Source organism: Tribolium madens, unplaced genomic scaffold (genome assembly GCF_015345945.1).
Source record: "Tribolium madens isolate multiple individuals breed KSU strain unplaced genomic scaffold, Tmad_KSU_1.1 Scaffold_2;HRSCAF=44;Tcas5.2_LGX, whole genome shotgun sequence".
NCBI classification, from domain to species: domain Eukaryota; kingdom Metazoa; phylum Arthropoda; class Insecta; order Coleoptera; family Tenebrionidae; genus Tribolium; species Tribolium madens.
In genome coordinates, this window is record NW_025400995.1 from 4,427,715 (window position 1) to 4,450,737 (window position 23,023).

General features: G+C 32.2%; 3 protein-coding genes across 8 annotated transcripts in view; 2 read left to right on the forward strand and 1 right to left on the reverse strand.

Annotated features, from left to right (window-relative positions):
* Window positions 1-2,835, forward strand: part of LOC123006558 (probable G-protein coupled receptor 158) — a 102,092-nt gene extending 99,257 nt beyond the window's left edge. Inside the window, exon 11 of the mRNA XM_044401131.1 lies at window positions 1,758-2,835. Within this exon, the coding sequence (XP_044257066.1) occupies window positions 1,758-2,435 (678 nt within the window). The 3' untranslated portion in view covers window positions 2,436-2,835. The remainder of the gene's footprint in view (window positions 1-1,757) is intronic.
* Window positions 2,836-5,107: 2,272 nt separating this feature from the next.
* LOC123006559 (monocarboxylate transporter 5-like) lies at window positions 5,108-12,377 on the forward strand. Of its 5 annotated transcripts, none has more exons than XM_044401137.1 (8): window positions 5,108-5,204; window positions 7,907-8,012; window positions 9,019-9,286; window positions 9,831-10,057; window positions 10,110-10,488; window positions 11,260-11,619; window positions 11,776-11,967; window positions 12,135-12,377. In XM_044401137.1, the coding sequence occupies exons 2-8, from the start codon at window positions 7,941-7,943 to the stop codon at window positions 12,266-12,268; spliced, it is 1,632 nt and encodes a 543-aa protein (XP_044257072.1). In that variant the 5' UTR covers window positions 5,108-5,204; window positions 7,907-7,940; the 3' UTR covers window positions 12,269-12,377. The 5 variants fall into 5 exon arrangements, with proteins under 5 accessions (XP_044257072.1, XP_044257071.1, XP_044257070.1 ...); XM_044401136.1 differs by lacking the exon at window positions 5,108-5,204 and adding an exon at window positions 5,488-5,679; XM_044401135.1 differs by lacking the exon at window positions 5,108-5,204 and adding an exon at window positions 6,315-7,046.
* Window positions 12,378-19,379: 7,002 nt separating this feature from the next.
* The window catches only part of LOC123006311 (lachesin-like), a 65,953-nt gene continuing 62,309 nt past the window's right edge, over window positions 19,380-23,023 (reverse strand). For both annotated transcript variants that reach the window (XM_044400717.1, XM_044400716.1), the window contains 4 exons: window positions 22,616-22,744; window positions 21,647-21,766; window positions 20,906-21,076; window positions 19,380-19,976 (listed from right to left, as the gene is read on the reverse strand). In XM_044400717.1, the coding sequence (XP_044256652.1) occupies window positions 19,705-19,976; window positions 20,906-21,076; window positions 21,647-21,766; window positions 22,616-22,744 (692 nt within the window). In that variant the 3' untranslated portion in view covers window positions 19,380-19,704. The remainder of the gene's footprint in view (window positions 19,977-20,905; window positions 21,077-21,646; window positions 21,767-22,615; window positions 22,745-23,023) is intronic.

Below are 23,023 nucleotides of genomic sequence, written 5' to 3' on the forward strand. Positions count from 1 at the left end.
ACAGAAAATTTTCCGGGATACAAAATTGCAATATCTAAATTAATTTGTCTAAGAAGAAAAGAAAAGAAAAAAATATATAAAACAACCTTAATATTCAAACTAAACTTAGAATATCATAAAAATTACCAAAAAAATCTCCCAACAGTGAAAATTGAATTAGAAAGAAACATCAGGAGTTAACAAGCAGTGATGAGGATAACAGTATAATTGCCTCCATTAAGTATCAGTGATTAAATAGCCTGAAACAATATTTTGTTTGTATTTTTTTATTAAAAATGCAAAATTGGTATTAATTCAATTTATTAACAATCTTAGTGTTAAACACGATTGATTTTCTTCTAAAATTGATACCACATTCAGCATATTAGACCACATAGAGATCAAACATTAACAATATCTACATAACGAATGGCTCAAAACGCTTAACTTTTTTAAACTTAAAATTTCAATATTGCCACATAGAGGAAAAAATAAAAGAAAGCATTTCCATAAATGTGTATATTATGCTAGTTCATTTTATAAGTTTATAGAACGGTGTTTTTTAACAAAATTGCCTATTTGATCTGAGTATACTTTCCTTAAACTTTATAGTTGTGTCATGTTCCCGACAAGTCGAAAAAAATCAATATTTCCTCTTAAATAAATTTTGTGTTTCTTTCACAAATTGGACTCATTTGCTCACGTTCACCTTCGTAATTTCTTTTCATATTTTCCAAAATTATTAGCAATAATTTAGAACAGAAAGTACGATTCTCATTAGTGGGTTATTGTGTGATCGGAAGTGGAACAGACGAAGTAATAAATTACTCGCGGCCTATCTACAGCTTGGCTGTTGTCAGTCTACTTCATACGTTCTTTCTGCTCGAAGAAATCACATACAAAATGAAAAAAGTTGGGATTATGGGAGAGATATATTAAAACGCTCCCATGTCGCCGCTCTAATTGAAATTTGATTATTTTTTTATATGAAACATCAATTTCTGCAATGTTCGGCACGACTATACAGGCATAAATATTTTATTAACGTTCCCGAAGCTCTTGCATATGTATTTTACAGAAAGGGAATTAACTCATCCTTATCACTTCATATTACCTTTAATATTTCGCACGTGTCATATTTAGCTTTGTATTATGCTTCTCTACGATCCACAATTCTATTATATTACCTCAACTTTTTATGACATTTCCTTACTTAACCTTTTATGTCGCTCTTTATCTACCGTGACATGAATGTCTGAGTAATGAGCACACCTCTTAATTACATTAAGTTTTTTTTGTCTATTTTGAATATCAAAGTTTGCATTTTGCATTTTGTATTTCTATTTCATGTTAAAGATAATTATATTTGAAGTAACACAATTGTTATTTGTTTGTAGCGTCGGGCTCTCGTAAACATATATCTATATAAAATTTTAATTAGAAACAGCATTTTGAAATAGTAACAATAAAGAAGAGCACCAGATAATTTCAAACTTTGGAACTAGAACACGTTTTACGGCTATAGTTCTGAGTTATTTCATTTTGTTCTTGAGATTTTTTGCAAATTTTAGTTTTAAAAGTAATACAATTTTCGTCTTGGACCTCCAGTTAAACTGATCGCACTGTTGTAAAGCTTGTAAAACCGGTGGAATTTATTGGGTTTGTTATGTCTTGTCTCTGTTAAGTTGTAAAACCGGTTTGCAATCAGATAGAAGTGGGTTTATAGATATAAAAAAAATATTGAAATGTGCGTATTTTGATAGGTTGTATTTTTTTAGGCGTATATGGTGTTTAAGCACCATGACCAAAGCGACGACAGCTCTGGTATGATGTCAAAGACGCCGACTTCAAAATTTCTAGGGAAAGCGCGTGCAGGGAATTCGCAATATACAAGTACGAATTCGTCAGTTGGTGGTTTAGAGTATTCAAAATATTCGGATCAAGATGTCCAGGAAGAATTCTTGCGTTTGTACACGCAGTTGGAGTTGTTGAAAGAAAAAAATATGCGTATTGGGAATAGGCATTTGGCATCTAAGATAACCGCGATGCAGGACGCTGCGAGAAGTCATGATCATGTACAATCGGAAAATCCATCCAGACCCCTTGGGAAATTAAATAATACACTGGATGTAGTTCCAGAGAAATCGGGCAACGGCATAAGTACAGAGGACGACGCACCCGTTAAAATTAAACGTCAAAGTGTTTCATTCGCGTCTGAAACTGAAGCCAGTTGCGATACTACAGTTAAAGATAATAATAGTTGTAGTAGGATTGTTGAAGAAGTGGCGCCAGGAGGTGCAGCCGCATCTATTGAGCTCAAGAGTAAGGATGAAAGAAACGAAAGTCCTGGGACTGACCGAAATGGCAGATATCTCAAGTCTGGTCATGCCAGGACGCATGCTATTGTTATAAATCTTGACGATAAAAGCCGATTCACGGAAGAAGTGACGGTGTAAAATTATCATGAAGTACCTGATAATTAAAGAATATTTATTAATTTTAAGTCACAACAGTTAAAGTAGCTAACATGAGCCCCGTTAGCTGCTATAACCGACTATTTTGAATCCGCGTTTATCAGTTTTATGCTTAGATTTGGTTGTCCTATGTGGATGTGTTGGCCATTCCGCTAAGCTTAACATATCTCTCTACAATAACTGTTATAATTATAAAAATTTTATACCCAAGTCTTTCCGAAGGAAATCGTCATTTCTAGTTAAGATTTATATGTAAATATTATAAAAATGTGTAACATTATTAACATCAGATATATGTATATAGGCATCGATGATTACACAGCAATTGTAAAAAAAATGTATTGTAATATAAGAATAAAAGTAAGCTCCTAGTTGTTGTGTAATCTCGTCATATTAAATAAATGCTCAAAAACAATAGCTTTTCAATTCGCCCTTAATCCGTAACTAATTAAATCACTTCAAACAATAGCCAGATTAGCACCTTTTATATAAATTTTAATAAAACTTTTCTCTTACGGAGTATTTAAATCCTATCAAAAAATTTTAAAAGAGACATTGTTGCGGAATTATCACGAAATAATAACAAAAATAATCACAATTACATGTATTTACATATCTTCAATTGGTAAGCTATATAATTCAATAATAATACTTGATTGAAAACTACACACAATACATAGAAGCATAAAATTGAATCTATTATTAAATCAGTAAATAATTATGACAATGTAATACTTAACAGAGTTATACACAATCACACAGTATTCTAATAAATTACCAAATCTGCTGCAATATAACTTGATTATAAATGACAATACTCAAATTACATTACTACAACAAAACACATGGTGAATTCAACACTTCACAAATAAAACTTTGTTAATTTTGAAATTTTATAAATAACGGATCTACTCGTAAAAAAATTGATATATATTCCTTATTCGTTCTTTGAATATAAAGCGATTAAAAGACTTTTAAATTAAGAATGTGTAGATAATATAAACTACAAATCGCTTCAAGTAAAAGCTTTTAATAGGTATTGGTGATTTTGTTTCGATTGTTTCGAATGTTGCTACATTTTAGACGATTGACAGGTAAGTCATACTTTGTATAAGCAGCTTTTCTACAAGGACTTCAGAGAACACAAGTATAAGTATCTAAATCAATAACGAATACTTAACTGATAAATCTTCTGAATAGAAAAATTAAGAGGTATACTCGCCAGAAGCAGTATTATTTTTTACGTTCAAAGAATTTTATTTTTACTTTAAAATCAATTGCAAAGGTATAAACGATACAACAAAAGATCTCTTTCCGCCATACAATTACATTTGTTAGATGTTCTATTGAAAGATTTCGATTAGTTTTTATTTAGGTATATCGGTAAGTGGTGGCCTCAAAATCGTAAAAGTTTGCTTCAAAATTTACCAGTATTCAAGGTTTAATGAATCCCTACCGTTTAGGCTTGTGAGTGTTATTCGGAAGTTAATGTTGGCAGCAAAAGTAGATCATTAGAATTAAATTTACTGACTAGTCAAGTTTTGGTCTGTTGGCTTGCGATAGAGATGACCAGGTAAAGTGTGGGTTTCTACATTTGTTACCATAAAGAAAATCTGATGTATTGTACCAAATTAACAAAAGTGTTTTGTTTTCAAAATAATTTGAAAAATCTGCAAGTGTTTATTTATATTTGGCAAATACTTTCACGAGACATCTTTGTTAAATTTACAAAACATCAATTAGACGAAAGCGGGAAACAAACAAGAGAACGTTTCGGCTTTAAATTAATAAAATAGCTGGAATATTTGAAATTAAACGTTAAAACACAGTATGTTGAGAGATGAATGAGTTGTGTATGCTGCGGTATGAAGTAACTTTACTCGACCGGAATTTTAATAATTTTAAATCTCCACTGCGAACGATTCGAAAGGAACTAAAAAACACCCAATGCAAAATAGGTCGCATATTGAGCGTACCTTAACCCAGAACATGTCAACTATGGCGTGCTTAAATTTGTTTCAGAGCAGTTTTCATTCAGTTTCCAAACAAATTTAACTTTAACTTCCCCTTTTACGCTTTTATTAGGAAATGTCCAGATGTAATTTATTTTAAATTGATGGTTTTCTTTTTGAAGTTTTTTCAACTAATTTGTTGAATATAAGATTGAAACTAGTCACTTGAGCAAAGTTTGGAAACAAAAGCTATGAACATTTTAAGCCTAGAAAATTTGTGTAATCCGGATTGTAAGCTCACAATAATAATGACTTATTTGCAGTAACTTTACATTCATTTACATAATCTGCATATTTACAGATATTAATTTTAATAGCGTTCTTATTCCAGAAATTTTATCTTGTAGGAAAATTCATATCAAAAACGAATTTCCATATTTAAATAAGTGAAACGATTATAAAACTTTTCATAGGAAAGATGAGATAGTAGAAAATTTCTTCACTGCCGGCAACAACTTCTTACAGCCGAGAGCAATTTTAAATAGAACACTGAAACGGATTTTAAAGAGTGTAAATCGTTTTTTTATTTTTCTCGGACGTTATTGTTTAAAAAAAAAGTGTTTGAGCGTTTAAAAAGTACGAAATAGCTTGCAAAACTCACAGCGCTGCTACAACAAATACCCGGTATAATTGGCTAATAGTTGAGTGTTTACACATCAATTAAAATGTTTTACATTTCGTTAACTAAGTTAATCAAGATATAAACCTTTGTTCAGTACTCACACAGCAACAACTACAAGTAAGTGTTACAGTTTTGTGGAATTTTTGTCGAAATGAGACGTGTAAGTAAATTGACATTAAGCAAATGTGAAAACATCTATTTAGTTGGATTTTAAATTTATAAAGTGAACTTTGATTCAAGGTCTAAGAGCGGCACGAATAATTTGTTTACAGTTTGACTTCTTGTCCTTTACATTCGCTCTTAAAAAATATGCAAATAAAGTAAGCGAATCGCCTGATCAACCATTCTTACAGTAAAACATTTGCAAAATTGACTTCCACCAAATCTTTCCAATAGTTTGCTCCATGTAAAACCAAAACCAAAGTGTTCTGCCCTCTCTATTAAACATACGGTTTCCATGATTTATTAGCTACGTAACAATGTGCAGTAAAATGGTTTGTTATCAAACAATAGGTTTGCTCATCAATTTGTTTGTATAACCTCCACAGAGTGCGGAGTTTTATTTCCGGTCCACTGTTGTTAGATGACTGAGGTAAAGTTTTTTTAGTTTCTCTACTTACAAAATTCTTTCCACTTTTAAACATACATTTGGGAGCAAAGTTAAGGAAGAATAAGTGGGAATATCAACCTGAAATTTATGCGCAGTTAGAGAAACAGCGAAGATACATTTATATTCCCTAGCGTACGAAACTATAGTAATATTATTATGATAAAATTGTTGATAGGTATTATGAGCAACCCTGCAAACAGTATTCTCATAAGTTTGCCACTTGTCTGCTACCTGCGATCCACATTTTTATTAAATGGTTTTTGAAATTTATTATTTGGGTAAAATGTTTCTCGTTTCGTCTCCTCTTGAAAATACTAAGAATAATACAACGAGGTCATCTCTTATTTGCATTCGTACTCATGAAATTGATAACTTTGGCCTACTTTTATTTAGCAATTCATATCATTATGTCAAAAAATTTGTTTATAATGACCACTTTCCCCATTGTGAAACTAGGAAAATTGCTTCTATTATAGACTCAATTATGACGTATCTCTGTAACCTACTAAAAAAAATAAATACGTTAAATTGACGCTTCTGTCTTTTGAATTAATTCCATTCGATAAAATTGAAATTTTACGATACTGTAGGTGGTTTATGCTAAAGAAATCACACACTGGTCTCTAGACGGTACAAGTCTTACAAAACTTTCCTCGAGAGTAGAATTTAAATGAAATGTTTCCACTATTTAGTGTGTGCTGCGATTTCAACAGGACTCTGTAGATTTAATTCTTCGTTAAGTTTTGTGGGTATACGTTATCGCACAAAATGCAGACGCTGCGGCTAATACGGGATGCATAATTTTCTAAATATAATAGGTAACCTCAACTCGCGATTTTCCTGATTCTGTTTATCATTTATGGAGTTAAAAGAGAGGATTGGTTTGATAAAGTGTGATTTTGGTGTTGTGTCTCATAATGTTAGAGATGTTTAACCTTAATTTCCTCGAAGCATTAGTTTTGGGTAAGTAAGTAGTTCCAAAGCTAGGGAATAACCCAATTAGAAGTTGTCTTTAATAAATCCATTCACAAGAGTAGAAAATTTTAATTAACACAAAGCTATGAGAATATTGAGAATAGTGTGAATAATATTCGCTTGTTTACTTACAAAGATAATATTCGAATCGTGTATTTAAGAAGGCTGAATAGCGAGCCGTTTTTTACATTAAAAACAGAACGAATACTCAGTCAGTAGTTCAATATATTATTGTCTAGTGCATGAATATTCATGAAGTTCTCCGTCCTTTCAGTTAATACATGAGCAAGCGTGAATTATAGTGAATTTCGTTAAGCATTTCCTTGATACTAAATAATAAAACAGCAAAAACGTGCGCTATCGAAATCACCGATGTAAGTAATTTTATTAGTATGTACAATAAGTCTCTACATTATCTTGACGTGATAAAATCGTAATCGGAGTAACAACTACATATCAATAAACACTTCACAATTGATAACACTATAATAACAACTTCATATAGTCTAGTATGTGATAATGTTCGTTGGCAAAATGATGTGAATTTTTTATCACTTTTTCATGCAACAGATGTACGGTTACCTACTTACAAATCGAGAAACTTGATTAAGAATCCTGCACAAGAGGAAATTTCACAAACTGTGACCTGTAATCGGAAAGAGCGCGTGTTTAGAATTCTTTTCGAACGTTGCTGGCTGTTACAGTCTACTCTTCTCAGTTGGAGTAATCAATAAATTTTGTGTTGCTTCTATTCCACTCTAGATGGCGAACAGAATGCAAAATACGAAATTCGTTATTTAAATCGTCAAATTTCAATTTTGAATTTTCACTTTCAACGGAAATATTTCCCTAAATAATTAAATAAATAAATGTTTTATTATTATTAATCGTGGTCTGAATCTTTAGCATCATCATAATTCAAAGGCAAATTATAAATCATATTGTCGGCTCTTATAGTGAGAAATAATGCAGAAACAATGTTCCTGGGGATAGTGAATTGACAGATCATTAATAACTTTAGGGCCATAACTTTAACATACATGCTAGGGTGATACATCCACATTGTTTCAAAATTAAACATATAGAGTAAAAGTTCACTCAAATGAAAATCTGATGATTGGTTTATTAAGAATTTACCTTTCTCATTAATTTTATGATAGTTATGAGATAAGGTAAGTTGATTAAGTGTAGATCACGTGAACCTCTTGAAAATGTATGTGATTTATGTTATTAGTGCGGAGTTACCCTGTTCCAAACTCACTGTCACGATGAATACTGAAGCTGGGGTTCCCGATGGAGGATGGGGGTGGGTAGTTGTTGCTGGAACTGCGATAATTAATGTAAGTTGGAAACCTACAATTTTTTAGTCCTTTATTTTATCCGCTCTCTCCAAAAAAATGGTATTATTACACTCTCTCTAAGCTATGTAGGGTGGAAGTCTGCCCTGATATCTTTATTAGAGATAGGGTTAATTTAGCCAGGCGAGAGGTTTTAAATGACCAGAAAACTTTATTCACTCTCGTTAATAAATAGAAAATTTAGGTATTTTTAACAGAAAAAAATTATCTTCATTATTCGATAACTAACAATAGAAATGCTATTTATACCACATATCTTAAATCAGTTTGGTAATGCTGTCACAAAAATTAAAACAAATTTAATGTGATTGGGTAAAGATGAATTTTGCGTTTTAATTATTTTAATTTTTAAACTCCAATCAATTTTTAATTGCAACAGTCGATTTTAACATTAAAAACACAAATTAAATATATGCAAATTGAGCTCTGTTTTTTTTTATATCTACCTAAGCAAATGGAACGGTAATAATGTAACAATGATTTTTTAGCAAAAGCTGTTTAACAACCACAATGTACATTTATTAAATAAAATATGGATAGGATGTTTGCATGAAATTATAGTAAATATTTTAGTTTGTTTAATAGTATAATGTAAAACAGATTTTTGTTTATTGAAACATTGACTATTATTTAGTAAAAAGTGTTGTTAAAATGTTATTACGCTAATTCCGAGTTGTGCAGTCTATTTTTTGAAATACATCACCATGATAGGAGAAAGATTCTATCCATCACTCATACTTCGTAACAGGATGTAGGGATTCTGTAGAACAAGTGTTTGAATATGTTATGCAAAACACGATAAGTGAGTCCATAAAAAATAAAAATTTTATTTTAAAGTTGAGATCTCCTTGAGATTCAGTAAAACTCTGACACATTTTCACACAAGTGTTTACCAGGTACGAGTGTTCTTTCAATTTCTCACTAACCATGTTTGCTTTCTTATTTTTGCGAGATTTACTAGAACAGATCATGAATTAATGTGTTTTAGGTAGTTAATCAATCACTGTTGTCTATGTTTGGTTTAATTTTTGGTCCGAAATTGGAAATGATGGCCGGAACGACTGGAGTTACAACTGTGATGAGTCTGAACTGTACCATCAGTAATTTTTCCGGATTTCTAATAAGTCCTCTTTCTAAATATTTTAGTACAAAACAGATAACTCAAATTGGAGTATTGCTAGTTTCAGCAGGATTGGCCTTCTCAACATATACAAAAAGTTACATGAGAATAACAATAGGATATGGCGTGCTAACAGGTAATTAACAGAAAAGTTTTTTACGAAAAATGTTGATGTGCTTAAGTTCGTTAGTCATTTGTGTTTTCTTTTTGAAGTTTTACCGTAACATCCCTGAAAATGTTCTTATGTGTCTTGAAGTTTCTTAATACTTAATAATGAGAAGTATTGTTTCATTCAAAGCGCGCTGTTAATCCTTCTTAACAATTGAACATAGTTGAGCTCTATATAATCAGTCTGGCATGTTTTCACTTGTTCAATTGAAGCATTAAAATTATTTCGGTAAAGGTATCTCTGTGAAAATTGCATCTGATACTGCATACAAATTATAATTAACACATTGTTTTAACTTTTGCAAATATCACACTAATTAGGATACTAATTTAATTCAGTTATACATTCAAACTCACTTTGCTTTTGACTTCGGACGGTCTTTTCTAATATCTAGTTACTGAAATATCTATTTCACTACATTATACTTTTGAGTCTTTTTGATTTAATGCGATCGTCAAAATTAGATAACGTTTATAACAGTTTTAAAAACAGTTTTATGATATTGTTACAGGTTTAGGATTAGGATTAATAGCCTCGTCGACGTTTCTAATTATCAATTCTTATTTTGATAAAAATAAAAGTCAAGCTGTTGGCTTGTCTATGGCGGGAACAAGTATAGGTCAAATGGGAATGCCTCCAATAGTGGCTCTCCTTATTCAACATTACGGTTATGATGGCACAATATTAATTTTATCGGGTCTTAGCTTACACGGTTTGATCGGATCATTGTTTTTTGATGTAAGTAGAGTCGAATTAATATATTTATTTTGTTGACTTCGACTATTGATAGCCTGTTAGTGAACACATGTTGCCAAGGAGTAGACAGAGAACAAAAGGCTTCTTTTCACGATTTCGCGACTGGTTTAGTTGTCGCAGAAACCAAAAGAAAGTAGTCATAGAAAATAATTTTTCTCCCGAAAGGACTGATCCTGAACTAACAAATAAGTGTGCTAATAATAACATTGATAGAGAAGCTAATTTAACTAAACTTGAAGCAGGAAACAAGGAATCTGTGATCTCTAATGAATGCACGATTAAAAATGAAACGATTGCTGATATTATCAATAAAAGTCGCAAAGGTGAAGATTTACAAACCGAGACTGACAAATTTGAATTTTCTGCATCTGACAACGAAAACAACGACCGAGAAGAAGAGGAAAGGATGTTACGTAAGCTCTTGTTTTATTTACGTTAAAAATTACAAGGCTCGTATTTTACTAATTGAAGTTTCTGAAAAATTTACTCTTAAAAGTTGATTTTTTACCAGAAAAATGATACCTGAAAGAAAATCTGTTGGTGAGCTGTTGAAATATTCAAAGCTCAGCTAATAAAAAATATTCATGAAAACCCTGCATAAAAAAGGTGGTAAACCTGCTCCATTACTGGAAGCCGTACTCACATGCCATGTATTCTATTAAGTTTAAATCAGTTGTAAATGGCAAAATCTTTCTTTAATGCACTTTTATGCTTAATTGCCACACTATAATAATGATCTTATCTATTTAAACTAAATTAAATTAAATTATTTTTTCGGGTGAATATGAATGAAGCCAAAAGACTTGAATTAAACTCATATTTTCAGTTATTACGAATTGGATTTAATCACATTATAAGTTAGCTTTTAGTATAAGCGAAGAGAGATCTTATTTCGTTTGTTAATAAAATAGGGGTATAGTGGTTTAAAAGAAAAAGTTTCTCTCATAAAGAACTCCTCTCACATTTAAAGCCATTGTTTACAAGAACTATAAATTTCGTCAAATTATTGAGCTAGATTTTACTTGTTTTGTATTCTGCTCTTTCAAGACATTCGCAACGCTTTTTCACTATAAATTTTCATACATGCATTGCGAAAGTTAATTTCGAGAGCGTGGAATGGATCTCCATCAAACTATTTATGACACTTTTTAATCATTTAAAAATTAATGTATGTTTAATTTTAGCTCCGGAAACGACTGCTTCACAAAAAGAAGAGAAAATCAGTAAGGATGAACCGCAAACTTGCTACCAAAAACTCGTCGAACTTTTTGATCTTCACATTTTACTAGATCCAATTTTTGTTCATATTATGATCGGCCTTTCTTTTGCCTATACAACCAGTATATCGTTTAGTACGTTTTTTCCTCTATTTTTGAGAGAAGATCTTGACATGACTATCATCGATGTGTCTACTTGTATGTCAGTACTATCATTTATGGATTTTATAGGACGAGTTATAGTTCCTTTAATTACGAAACGAATGGAAATCACCCATCGGATGATCTTTATCATAGGATCATTTCTTTTGGCTATTTGTAGATCTAGTACGATTTATTTATTTACATATTTTATGAGCTAAACTTTCTAGTCAGAATAATTATACTATTTCTACGATGAACTAATTTTTGACTATAAAGTTTTTGCCGATTTAATAACATTATTACAAAAATTAGTGGCAACTACAAAAATATTTGTTTTAGTATTGGCAATACAGACAACATATAGCATGCTAATTTTACTCTCTGCTATATGTGGATTAGCTAGAGCTGCCACAGTTATTAACCAAAATCTTGTCATTGCCGAATACTCTAAAGAGGGACAGATTTCATCAGCTGTGGGCCTTAATATGGTGTGCAAAGGAATATTTGTATTAACTATTGGTAGAATGCTAGGTAAGTTTTTGTTTTGTGAGATTACAGATTTTGATTAACTTGAACTTTACCTAAATGATATCTCATGAAATTTGTTCTTTATAATCAAAGTCAAAAGCAATTACTTGGATAAGTCCAGTTAGCGTTAGTTGAAACTAAAGTAAATAAACTTGTTAACTTTTTTTCAGGCACTTACAAAGATTCAGCTCACAATTTTAGTAGTTGTATTCATATTTTAAATATAATTTCTGGTGGAGTGGTAGTTTCTTGGACACTCGAACTTCTTATTCTAAAACTCTGTAAGAAGAAAAATGCTACGTGATTGCAGTAGTTTTTTTTTAGTTCCATTCAGTATTGTGGTTATGCATAGTACTTAAAACGTTGTTTGAATCTGTACATGTATGCTGTTATTAAAGATTTATTTACAAATATTTTTTGTTTACTTTACACACGTATGTGTCATTTCAAGTTTAGAGCGTTTATCTATTTACATATGAAACTATTTACTTTTCACTGAATAACGCATTAGTAATCTCATTTGCAATTATCTAGAACGTGTAATATTAGTTAAAACAGATTTGGACTTGTTTGGTTTGTTACAAATATTAATGAGACACTATTAAAATCTCTGAATCAACTTGAAAACAACTATTGATAGATAGATAGAATTTGTCTTTGTGGAAGTATAACTTAAAAATAAAAGTTCAGATTAAAACCGGTTTGGACAGGACAGAAATATACTGCAGATGATGTCTCCAAACTTTTGTAATACGGAACAGGCTAGAAATTTTTTATCAAAAATTTAGATACATATTCTCTCAGGCAATCAGAAAAAAAAACGGACGTACACAAATACACAATATATGTTATTAAAATATATGAAATGAGATTTTTTTCTATTAATGTTATCAAAAGGCATTTGAGGGGTTATACAGCATTACTATAATTAATTTCAGACTTAACTCGTAACGAAATACCATCTATTCGAATAATGTGTTATAAATAGCGGTTATCGGAACGAGCCAAAGGCAGTTGATGATTTTTGACACTTTTAACATATCTTGAAACACGTTTCTTAATATTACAGCTTTAAAATATTACCACGGGTGAAAAAGAGCTTGAAAATGGATGAAAATAAATTTTATGTGTTAAAAGTGAACTTGCAGTAAGAAAAATGTTACACATATAAAGAAACATTTTGAACAACTACAAGATTGATATTTTTTGGCGATTTGTCTCTCTTTTTTCCCCTCTCTTAATGGGAATGTCTGCTAAATATATATATATATATGCTGCCAAATGTCTTCTAAATTGATTCATTGTGAAAATATCTTTATAATACTATTATTTATTATTTTTTATACCTTTATGTCATAGTTTACTGTGCAAGTACAATTGTATTTTATAAATAAATTAAAAGTAAACAAGAAAATTTATTCAGGTAATTGCATGAAATATGAACTAAAAATTCGATTTGTTGTTTCGGTATAATCGCGCTGGGAAAAAATGATAGCTGAACAATTACAAAAATGGTGAAATTAATGTTTCGTAAACTGCATTCACTGACTGCAAACTGAGGTGTAAATAATAAACAAAACTTTGAGTTAAGGTTGGGTCTGTTTCATTTTGAGCAAAAATTAAGCAAGTTTGAGTTTCTATTTGTGAATGTGATTTGTCAATTAAATAGAGTTAGGTTTCCTTGTCGTTACGTTGATCTCATAAATTTGAAAGGTGGTAACGGTTCTGAGGTTTAGCCTGTTAGCTAAGTTTCTGCATCATGTATTAAATTTGGTTAAATCTAAAAAGTTCCTGTGAACTCAATATGTTGATGTCCGCTGTTTATTTAGATGCAAACTAAGTTTAACAAGTTTTGTTTCAGTTTATTGAGACAGATATTATTTGAGAGTAAAAGGGAGAGTTAATTGATAATTTACTAAAATATTCTAATATTAATTAAGTTGCAACTGATTTACCTACTAGTTTTATTTATTTTTCACAAGTTGGAAAAGTTGCATTAATTGATGAATTGAACTACGCAAACATCATTTAATTCAGGCTGCATTTAGATAAATTATTTATCTTAGTTGACACTACTTGGCTCAACAACAGTCTACATAATGCTCTGAAGTATAAGCTTCTCAGCGCGTTATAAAAACTTATCTCAATCTCCGCGAGGGTGCTAATTTAAGAACATTATTCATATAAACTTCCTATTTTGAGGTAAAATTTGATAAAATATTGCTGATATTGAGTATGCGGGAGAGGGGCTGCTTCGAAGGAGATGCAACAGAGTTATTGTGATTATGATGTAAGGGTTGCGGGCAAAAGGATTTTAATGACGATATAAAAAAGAACAAAATTTAGGGGCATGTTATTTATCTGCAAAATAGGAGTGCAAATCCGATTTATTAGAATGTTGAAAACAAACGCTAATTGTGTTTACTGCTCAAGGCTTGTATGTATATATTCTCGAGATTGGAGGAGAGCTCTCGCACGCGAGATGCATCTCTAAACAGAAAACTGGGCTGTTCACGTTCATTTACAATACAAGTCGCAATTTTTCTTTTACTAATTCCGGAGTTTGTATTCTCAAACAACTCGCTTCTGTAGTGAGATTAGGCAACTTATGTGGACACTCCGGCGTCTTTGCCACCATCATATTTTATATAAGCGCCACCTGAAAGCAATTTTCTTCCACATATGCACGTCGTAGAGGATACCGTTTTCTACCTCGTTTATTTCGAACAATACTACAACATAAATTTAATTATTTTTAGCGAGCAATTTGCGTGCTAAACTCTGCAACTAGATTTATTTTTAAACTAGTCTCCGAAACAATTGAAACCCAAATTTAATACTTCAGCTTCCTTTCATTATAAAAATTTGTTTATCCTTTTTTTAGCCAAGAATTCTGCATATTATAATGCGTAGCTACACGAGAAATATAAAATATTACGAAATAAGTACTTACTTCAGCCTTGATATTGCACCACACAAAGAACGATACACAATGTAAACTTTTTACCAAAACAAAATTGTATTTTCGTGATACCAGCACCAGCGATGAGGAGGAAACATTAAAACTTTATACAGACCTTTATTAGCGAGGAAAATTTGATCATTTTATAAATATTAATGTCATTTGCCTATACGACACACTTTATCGTACCAACGTAATTTCAAACTTCGTCTCATCTGTTTTAAGAAAAGTCGCGCCATCCAATTTATCTCCTAGTTCTGCTTACTTGCAATCCCGTATTGATTTTAAGAATTAATGTGCTTAACTTCTCGCACTGCATAAACTACACAGTTAAATATCATCCTTTAATACTTAACGGCAATTACAACGTCAATATAATTTTAACGCAGCGATTTCAGAATAAATTCTAAACACTCTTCTCCTCAATTAAAAAGCTTTTTACTCTGGCAATGTTCCAAATTCGGTCATGCCACATAACTCTTAACTGATTGATTCTTAATCAAACGCTTGGTTATAATCGTTTCTCTCCTCTATTTCCTTTTTATAATGTCACTAAAATAAGACGACTTTCCGAAAACCATTAACTCCGATGCGCATGCCAAAATAATAACTCAATTAATTATTTCTCTCGTTTTTTGACAATTGACACTTTAATTAACAACTCTGAATTGTTTCATATTTTTATTCTTCACACAAAATATTGCTACTTTTTTACTTAATCAGCAATATAGAATTAGGTACAAGTAATACTAAATGTAACGAGCAATTACATCAGACGCAACATTATTAAACAAGTAGTTAGAATAATATATAGTTAATTAAAAACATTTCAATGAGCGAATGAAATTGTAATAAATAGAATTTATCTTACATTAAAATATAGAACAATGGGTGCTAACAAAGCAGTCAATATTTTGTTACGAACAGGTTTTGTTTTAATTTAAAGAAAGTTTTCTCTTGATGTGAAGTAAAACACTTTACATGTAGAGATTTTATATCAGCAGGTTTTAAATATTCAAATGAAGTAGTGGTGTTTCTGCGTATATGTGTTTACAAATAAAAGAAGATATCCAATTTAATTTGTGTTTAACCTGGGAAAATAGCTACGGAAATGTCGGAAACATTTAAACGTGCGCTTAATGAAAATAATTGTGCTTGTATTTTGTCTGCATTTGCTTGATTTAAATACACATCGAAGATTAATTTATTTTCTGTTTATGAAAACTTGTTTTATTTTTATGTATGAGTGGAAATTGTAATTGTGCTTTTTGAAATATTGCTTGGAAATTGCTAAAAACAATGGCAAAGTTTTAAAAGTTGTCTATGGTAAGTTGGCGACATTTCGTTTAGGCCCTATGGGCTATTTTAGTATTTTAGTATCGAAACCATTCTTTGTCGCAAATTATTTCAAAGCTTTTTACAGACTTTTATCTAATGGTTTAAAATACTTTGAATATTGATGACAAAATTACGAACTACTCTAAAAAGTTGAGAACAGTTAAAACCCCATAAAAAAACTTAACGGATTAACCAAGAAAATTAACTGGACATCATAGAGATTAACGCGGTAAATAAATTTAATTAATGAAACGCGAACATTTTCCGGGCTGTTTTGATGAAAGTACTAATAATTTATGACTTCTTATACATTCATTTAATATAATTAACGAGTTTCATGAAAATGCATCACTTTTAAACCGTTTTATTTATAGTTAATTATAAACAAATGAACACGATTTAATTAAAACAGACTTTTGAACAAATACTAAATTTAAATTATGTGTTCACGTATTGTTAAAGAGCGGAGCAACTTTATCTCGGTTTGCGTCTTTAAAACGTGAAAACCTTTTATATTTTATCACAACAAAATGTAATCACAAAAAATGTAAAAAGTATGACATAGGTTAAGTGGTACACAGCATGCAATTGCGTCAAAATAGGTCAAGCCAAAAAAATAACTACCACATCCCTGTTCAAATCAGACAGATAAAGCGCTAATATTCACTTTCCTACTCTCGCTCTACTCTACACAGTAGTTTATTTTTATCGAACAGAGGACAACGATCCCTATTTTCCGATAAACTTATTTTTTTTATTATAAAAGAAGTTGCCCCAAACTTTGTTAACTTTATACGCCTTTATCAGAATTTTGATGAGTTTTTATTGTTTTATCAAAATTATTGCTAATTATAATAACATTAACACCAACTAAGAATTTGTTTCATGAGATTGCTTAGTACTGCAGCTTTATTCATTTAATGGTAGATTAAATTTATTGGCGGCACAAAGTTTGTTTCACTTCCACTGTCTCATTTTTTATTATCGATCAATATTATAATACCAGTGTACACACGCTCGATGACTTAAAAGGACAACTTTTGAACAAAGTTTTATTCAGATTGACGGCTATGGTCGTTGTCGCCTTTAACCAGCAAATTGGGGAAAAATTTCAAAAGAACATGTGTTGTTTTAACTAGACGTAACATTATCTACATAGTGATAGTTTTTTAAATATATATTTTATTGATAAGTGATAGATAATACAGGGTGTGTCAGAACTCGCGCCCCAAAGAAAAATTTTAAGTAAAATAAGATAGCAGGACATGGAAACAATAACAATGAACAGAGTTACAATTTAGTATGCAGCTTCCTTTTTTCCTCTTCTAATAGCCAGTAGTAAAAAAACTTGGAAAATTATTTTTACAACAGAAAGAAATAGTCAAAAAACTAAATTTAAACTCTCATAACTTCGAAATTTGTATGGATAGAATTTTTTTAAATTTTCTCCATCTTCCTGTTATTGTACCTTACATGGCATTTTTCTCTGGGGCGCGAGTTCTGGCGCATTCTGTATACTAAAATGGGTCTATGAATGCTGCTGGCTGTCAAAATTTCAAAAGCCATATTTGCTCTGTATTCAAATTAAAATTATTGAAATGCATACTTTTTTTTGTGGAGTGCCGCCACTAGCTTTTTTATTGGAACATTTAATTAATAATAGTAACGTTGAAAGCTGTGCTCTGTTTATATTTTACGCTTTTATGTAGGTACATTGCCGTCTATTGTAACTTATTGGTTTGATTATATTATTTTATAATAAAAAATGAGGTTTTGACAGATTTATTTAGTGAACGGTCACTTACCTTTTGTAGTATCGAAGTTTGCAGACGGTGTTTTTTGACAAGAGGATCGATATTCTAAGTTTGTGATCGTGATTCGGTTGTGTTTTAAGTGGGTATTTCAGCTGGTGAATGTTGTAAAGTGAGTTAGTTTTAGGTAGAATGTGCGTGTAGTGCGTTGTGTTGTCGAGAAACTTTTAATAAAATTAGCGTTGGTGTAAAAGCTAGATCGTCAAGTTTAAATGTTTGGCCAAGCTGTCAGTTGTAAAAATAAGAATTTATTGTTTTAGAGTAAAGAAAATAGTGGGTAAATTGGTCTGAATCTTATATATTTATGGGGTTGGTTGAGAATTCAGAAAAGTGTTCAGATCCCAGGTGTTATCATACTGGAGAGCCGCCAGCACGGCCGCTAGCCGCAGTCACACGTCCTATTCAGCACACATTTCGGAGTAAATGTAGCTGAGAAATTGGTAAAGAACGACCCATCTTTATAGATCACGGAGCTATTGTTCGGGGCCCTGCAGCCAGCGAGGTTTGCCGATTAACGATTAATGTATTGAGACACGCGGCATTGTCACGGACTTTCTCCGTCAATGAATGAGCCGCTATTAAATATGGCGAGTTGAAAAGCGGGAATTGTCATCTTGATATACGCCGCATTATGCACGCCCAAACCGGGCTCATTGTCCATGTTCCGTTCTTCTGTCATTCCATCTTCCTGGCCAATTACAGATTCTTCAAAATGTGATGTTTTCGTCGTTACTTACTTCCCAATCTTTCACGACCCTATTGATAACAACTATGCTTTCCAGTCACGCCATAAACCAACCCAATCAAGAATGGCCCTCCCACCATGAGATAAGTAAGTATATATATATATATTTGCATTTGATACACACTGAGTTTATGAAAAAGAGATACGTCAAAATAAAGTTACGTTACTACGGATATATCTATCGACAGGGAGTATTGTCTTACGGCCCCACTGGGAGAAGCTTTGTTCTTTTCGGTGTTTCCCAGATGGTTAATCGAAAATAAATCGATGAAGAGCTAAAACCAATAGTGGGATTATGGTATTGTAATTTTGAAGTGAGATTATACAAGTCGTCTGTGCTGTTGGGAAAATATGCGAGATCATTTGTCGGACTGTGTAAATTATAGAATTTAGAGTTTCACGCAATGGAGCTTTCTCAATTAGCAGTCATTTGTCTAAATAGCTGTAGTAAAGTCTAGACAGATGGATGGACTGGAGCTTAGTGTAACGTGTAAATTGGCATAAAATTACAACCACTTATCAAGGAATATACGAGGACTTATAGTATTTATTTGCATGACTTAAATCCCAGAATAACATATAATAATTAGTACATTTCAGCAAACAACTGGTTTAACATATTTATATGATATTTTCGTAAAACTTGACTGCCTAAAATGTCTTACGAATCTAAGTTATTTGACATATATTATAAGGCAACATACTGTATGGTCTCCCGGTGCCACGGTGGTGGCCCAGCTACGTTTAGTTTACCATACATGAAGTAGACTATACAATCAAAACCACACATGAAACTGGGTTTTGAAATAAAAACAGTCAATAATTGGGAACAAAGGAATGAAACATTATTGTCACTACATAAATGCGTCGGGAACAGCGGGTCGTCATATCCTAAGGAGGAGCAGCAGAAGCGACGACAACATGGGGACCAGCTTGGAGGAGCAGCTCGGCGCCGGGTCGACGGGAACCTGGTTCTCATGTGTGTTTGTCAGAGTACCCCGTAGGGTACCAGGAGTGGTGTGGGACATTGGCCGGCCTCGTTCAAGCACACTGTTCGACAATTCTTCGTCCTGTTCACGCTCAGCAGACCCGAACTGCTCGTTATAGTCTTCCTCGTCCATCGAGAGACTGGACACTCGGGTCGGGCCTGCAATTTCTGCAACACCCCCGGATAATCAATCACCACCTAACTACATCGAAAAGTACTCTCGCATAATCAAACAAAAAACTAAAAAACATCAACTCACCGGCACACCCTGACTTACCAATCAACACTTACCAAACCTAACTGCTAATGATAATTAATTAACTGAGAAACTTTTCAACAGTATAAAAACGATACAGTATTAGACTTTCTAATGAATTTAAAATTGACGTCTACCTCAAGCCATTTTCTAATTACAAACAATTAAGTAAACGCAATTATACTTCTAAAACAGATTAGTGCTGCATAGAATTATACTAACTCACTTTGGTCATACTTTGGCAGTCGAAAGGTTTCGCATAACTACTTTACTTCAATTTGACTATTATTTACGTTGCTAAATGAGAAACACTGTTTGTTATTACGTTCAAACGTTGCCATAAATAATTTATTTTAATTAAACAACGCCAAAAAATAAAATGCCAAGCTTTTCTTTTAAATGTTTGAATCAAACATCCTTGTAGTTTGGATAGTGGTTAATTTAGTAAAATCGGTTGAGTTAATTTAGGGATTATCTAACTGGCGCGCAGATTACCAGCTTCACCAATTATTATTGGTGTATAATTGAAATATGTCGTAATCGCTTTGACTGTAAAAGTTGTTTATGTTGTTATCAGTCAAGTTGTTTTTTTCTTCGTTGTTTTATAAATCGCAAACATTTATTGTGTTTGAAACAACTAACACATGACTGTAAACCCCTATTAATTAAGTTAGAAAATCTCGCATTTGTAGTGTGTGTGAAATACACAAAAAGCTCGCTCGAGAGTCATGTTACAAGAAGATTTACAATAGTAAACTAAAGGGACGTTATTTAAATAGTGCATTGTCAATTTGAGCCTTGCAAATGAGGGTTGAAATTAATCATATTTTGTTTGACTTACCGTAGAGGCGAATGTTGCTCTCTACTTCTCCAAGTGAGTTTTTAGCGATGCAGCGATAGGATCCGGCGTCTTCTTTTTGAAAGTTCCGTACAATTACGGTCATTCGCACTTCAAATAGTGACTTGCTGACAAATTGAACGTCGTATTTATGGCTTGGAATCACCATCTCACCTGTAAAATGACATTTGACGTTCAGTCCATTACAAAGATGACCCGTGATAAAGACGGTTGATAGATTCTGGACAGGAGTGGCCTGTACTAAACTGATAATGGGACTGGATATGCTGAGCTTTAGCTTCCTGCACATGATTAATGAAACTGCTACTTAATTCTATCCTGTTAATTCTTAATGCGTCACGTCCGGGCTGATGCTTGCGATATGACCGTTTCGCTGTTGTCGGTTACGCATCAAACCCTTAATTTCGGTAATTGATCTTATGCTGAATTCTCTTGACGGGATTTATAAATTCCGACTAAGAAGTCATTTATCACTCGTAAATGCCCGACTTCAACTGCATCTAGCTCCATTTTTTCATCAGCATGCACTAACAAACCGAATTTCCCTACTCCGTAAATCTGCGCCGAAATGAAATTGGTATTACGGCGAATGAAATTGTTTTATTGTGCGACTGTATATCATGCGTTCTAACTTATAAGTGGCATATATTTAAATAATTAACTTAGTTTAGCACGGTGAGAAGTAGCGACTAGTTAGCAAGTTAGAAATGAAGTTAGACGTACCGGTATCTCGCACCCAGTAGTTGATGGATTTAGGGGAAGCCTCTACATAACACTCTAATGTCACATCAGTTCCCAATGGCGCTCCCACCAATTGATTCGGTACTTGTATTACCGGGTGGACTGGAACAATTAGAAATGTTAACACAACAACACGCTGACATGTGTTCTGATTGCAGTATTCAAACCAGACAGCCTCACTGCATTTTATTCAAAAAGAATTTTTTACTTAATACAAAAAATGATCCTAAATTTTAACCTTGGGGAGCTTTGAACGCAATAAAAGCAAAATCGGATGAAACATTCATTCTTTAAATTCTTGAGAGAATAATCAATACTACATTTTACAAATATTTTATCTTTAATTTAATACACTAATACGGCTACTTTTGCCAAACGTTTTTTTTTATATATGAACTCATTAGTTTCTGATCAGTGTATTAAATATTTTCAGCATTATGACATGGGATTTTACATGGACCCCAAATATGCAAAGCATTTGCAAATATTTACTTTCATAATTTGTTAATGTACTCATTTAAACGTTTCAAAAGTTTCTTTATTTTACAATTCAAATTACATATAAATCAATAAGTATGATCTCATTTATAAACTAATATAGTAGTAAGTTTATTATTGCATGTCAGCAACAATGATATCCATTTGTTGAGTTTCCTCATTGAGCACCAAGGATCAATATGGTATTATATGCATGTGCAATTACAGTCTGGCAAATATTAGGTGAGCAAAACTTCAACAAGTCAATTGTTTTACACCTACTTGTGCTGCAACATATTTACTGTGAACTTAGTTTTCAAATTTTTTTTTGCTTTTTAAAAAATAATTTCATTAAAATTGTAAAATGTAAAAAAGTAACATTAGCCATGCAAAAATAACGATTTGTTTGAAAGTGTTTAATAGTTGAAATTGTGGTATAATAAAGGAATATCAGTCTGCAAACGAGATACTTACAATTTACATTGACCATAATCCTCTTGCTAACGGTCGGAGGAACTCCGTTTGAAGCTATGCACATATATGCGCCCATTTCGGAACGTGATATCTTCACAAGAAGTAACACTTCGCCTTGATAGGAGGAAACTGAAATACATACAGTACAGTGGGCTTTCGTAAAAGTGGCTTTCAATATCAAGCTCGGTTAGTCGTCCGTAACATTCGGGCGATCATCCTTGAATTTTACAAGCTGTAGATGCGATGTGACAAATTGGGCATTGACATTGTTCCAGCTTGTATCTCACGGTTATCAGTAGTCCGAAAGCGCTCATCTTCTTTACGATTCCAGCACTCGCATCTGTAATTCTGCTAACACTTGAAGATTGCGAAATCGCGGACCATAAAACGAATGTAAAATTTACCTTG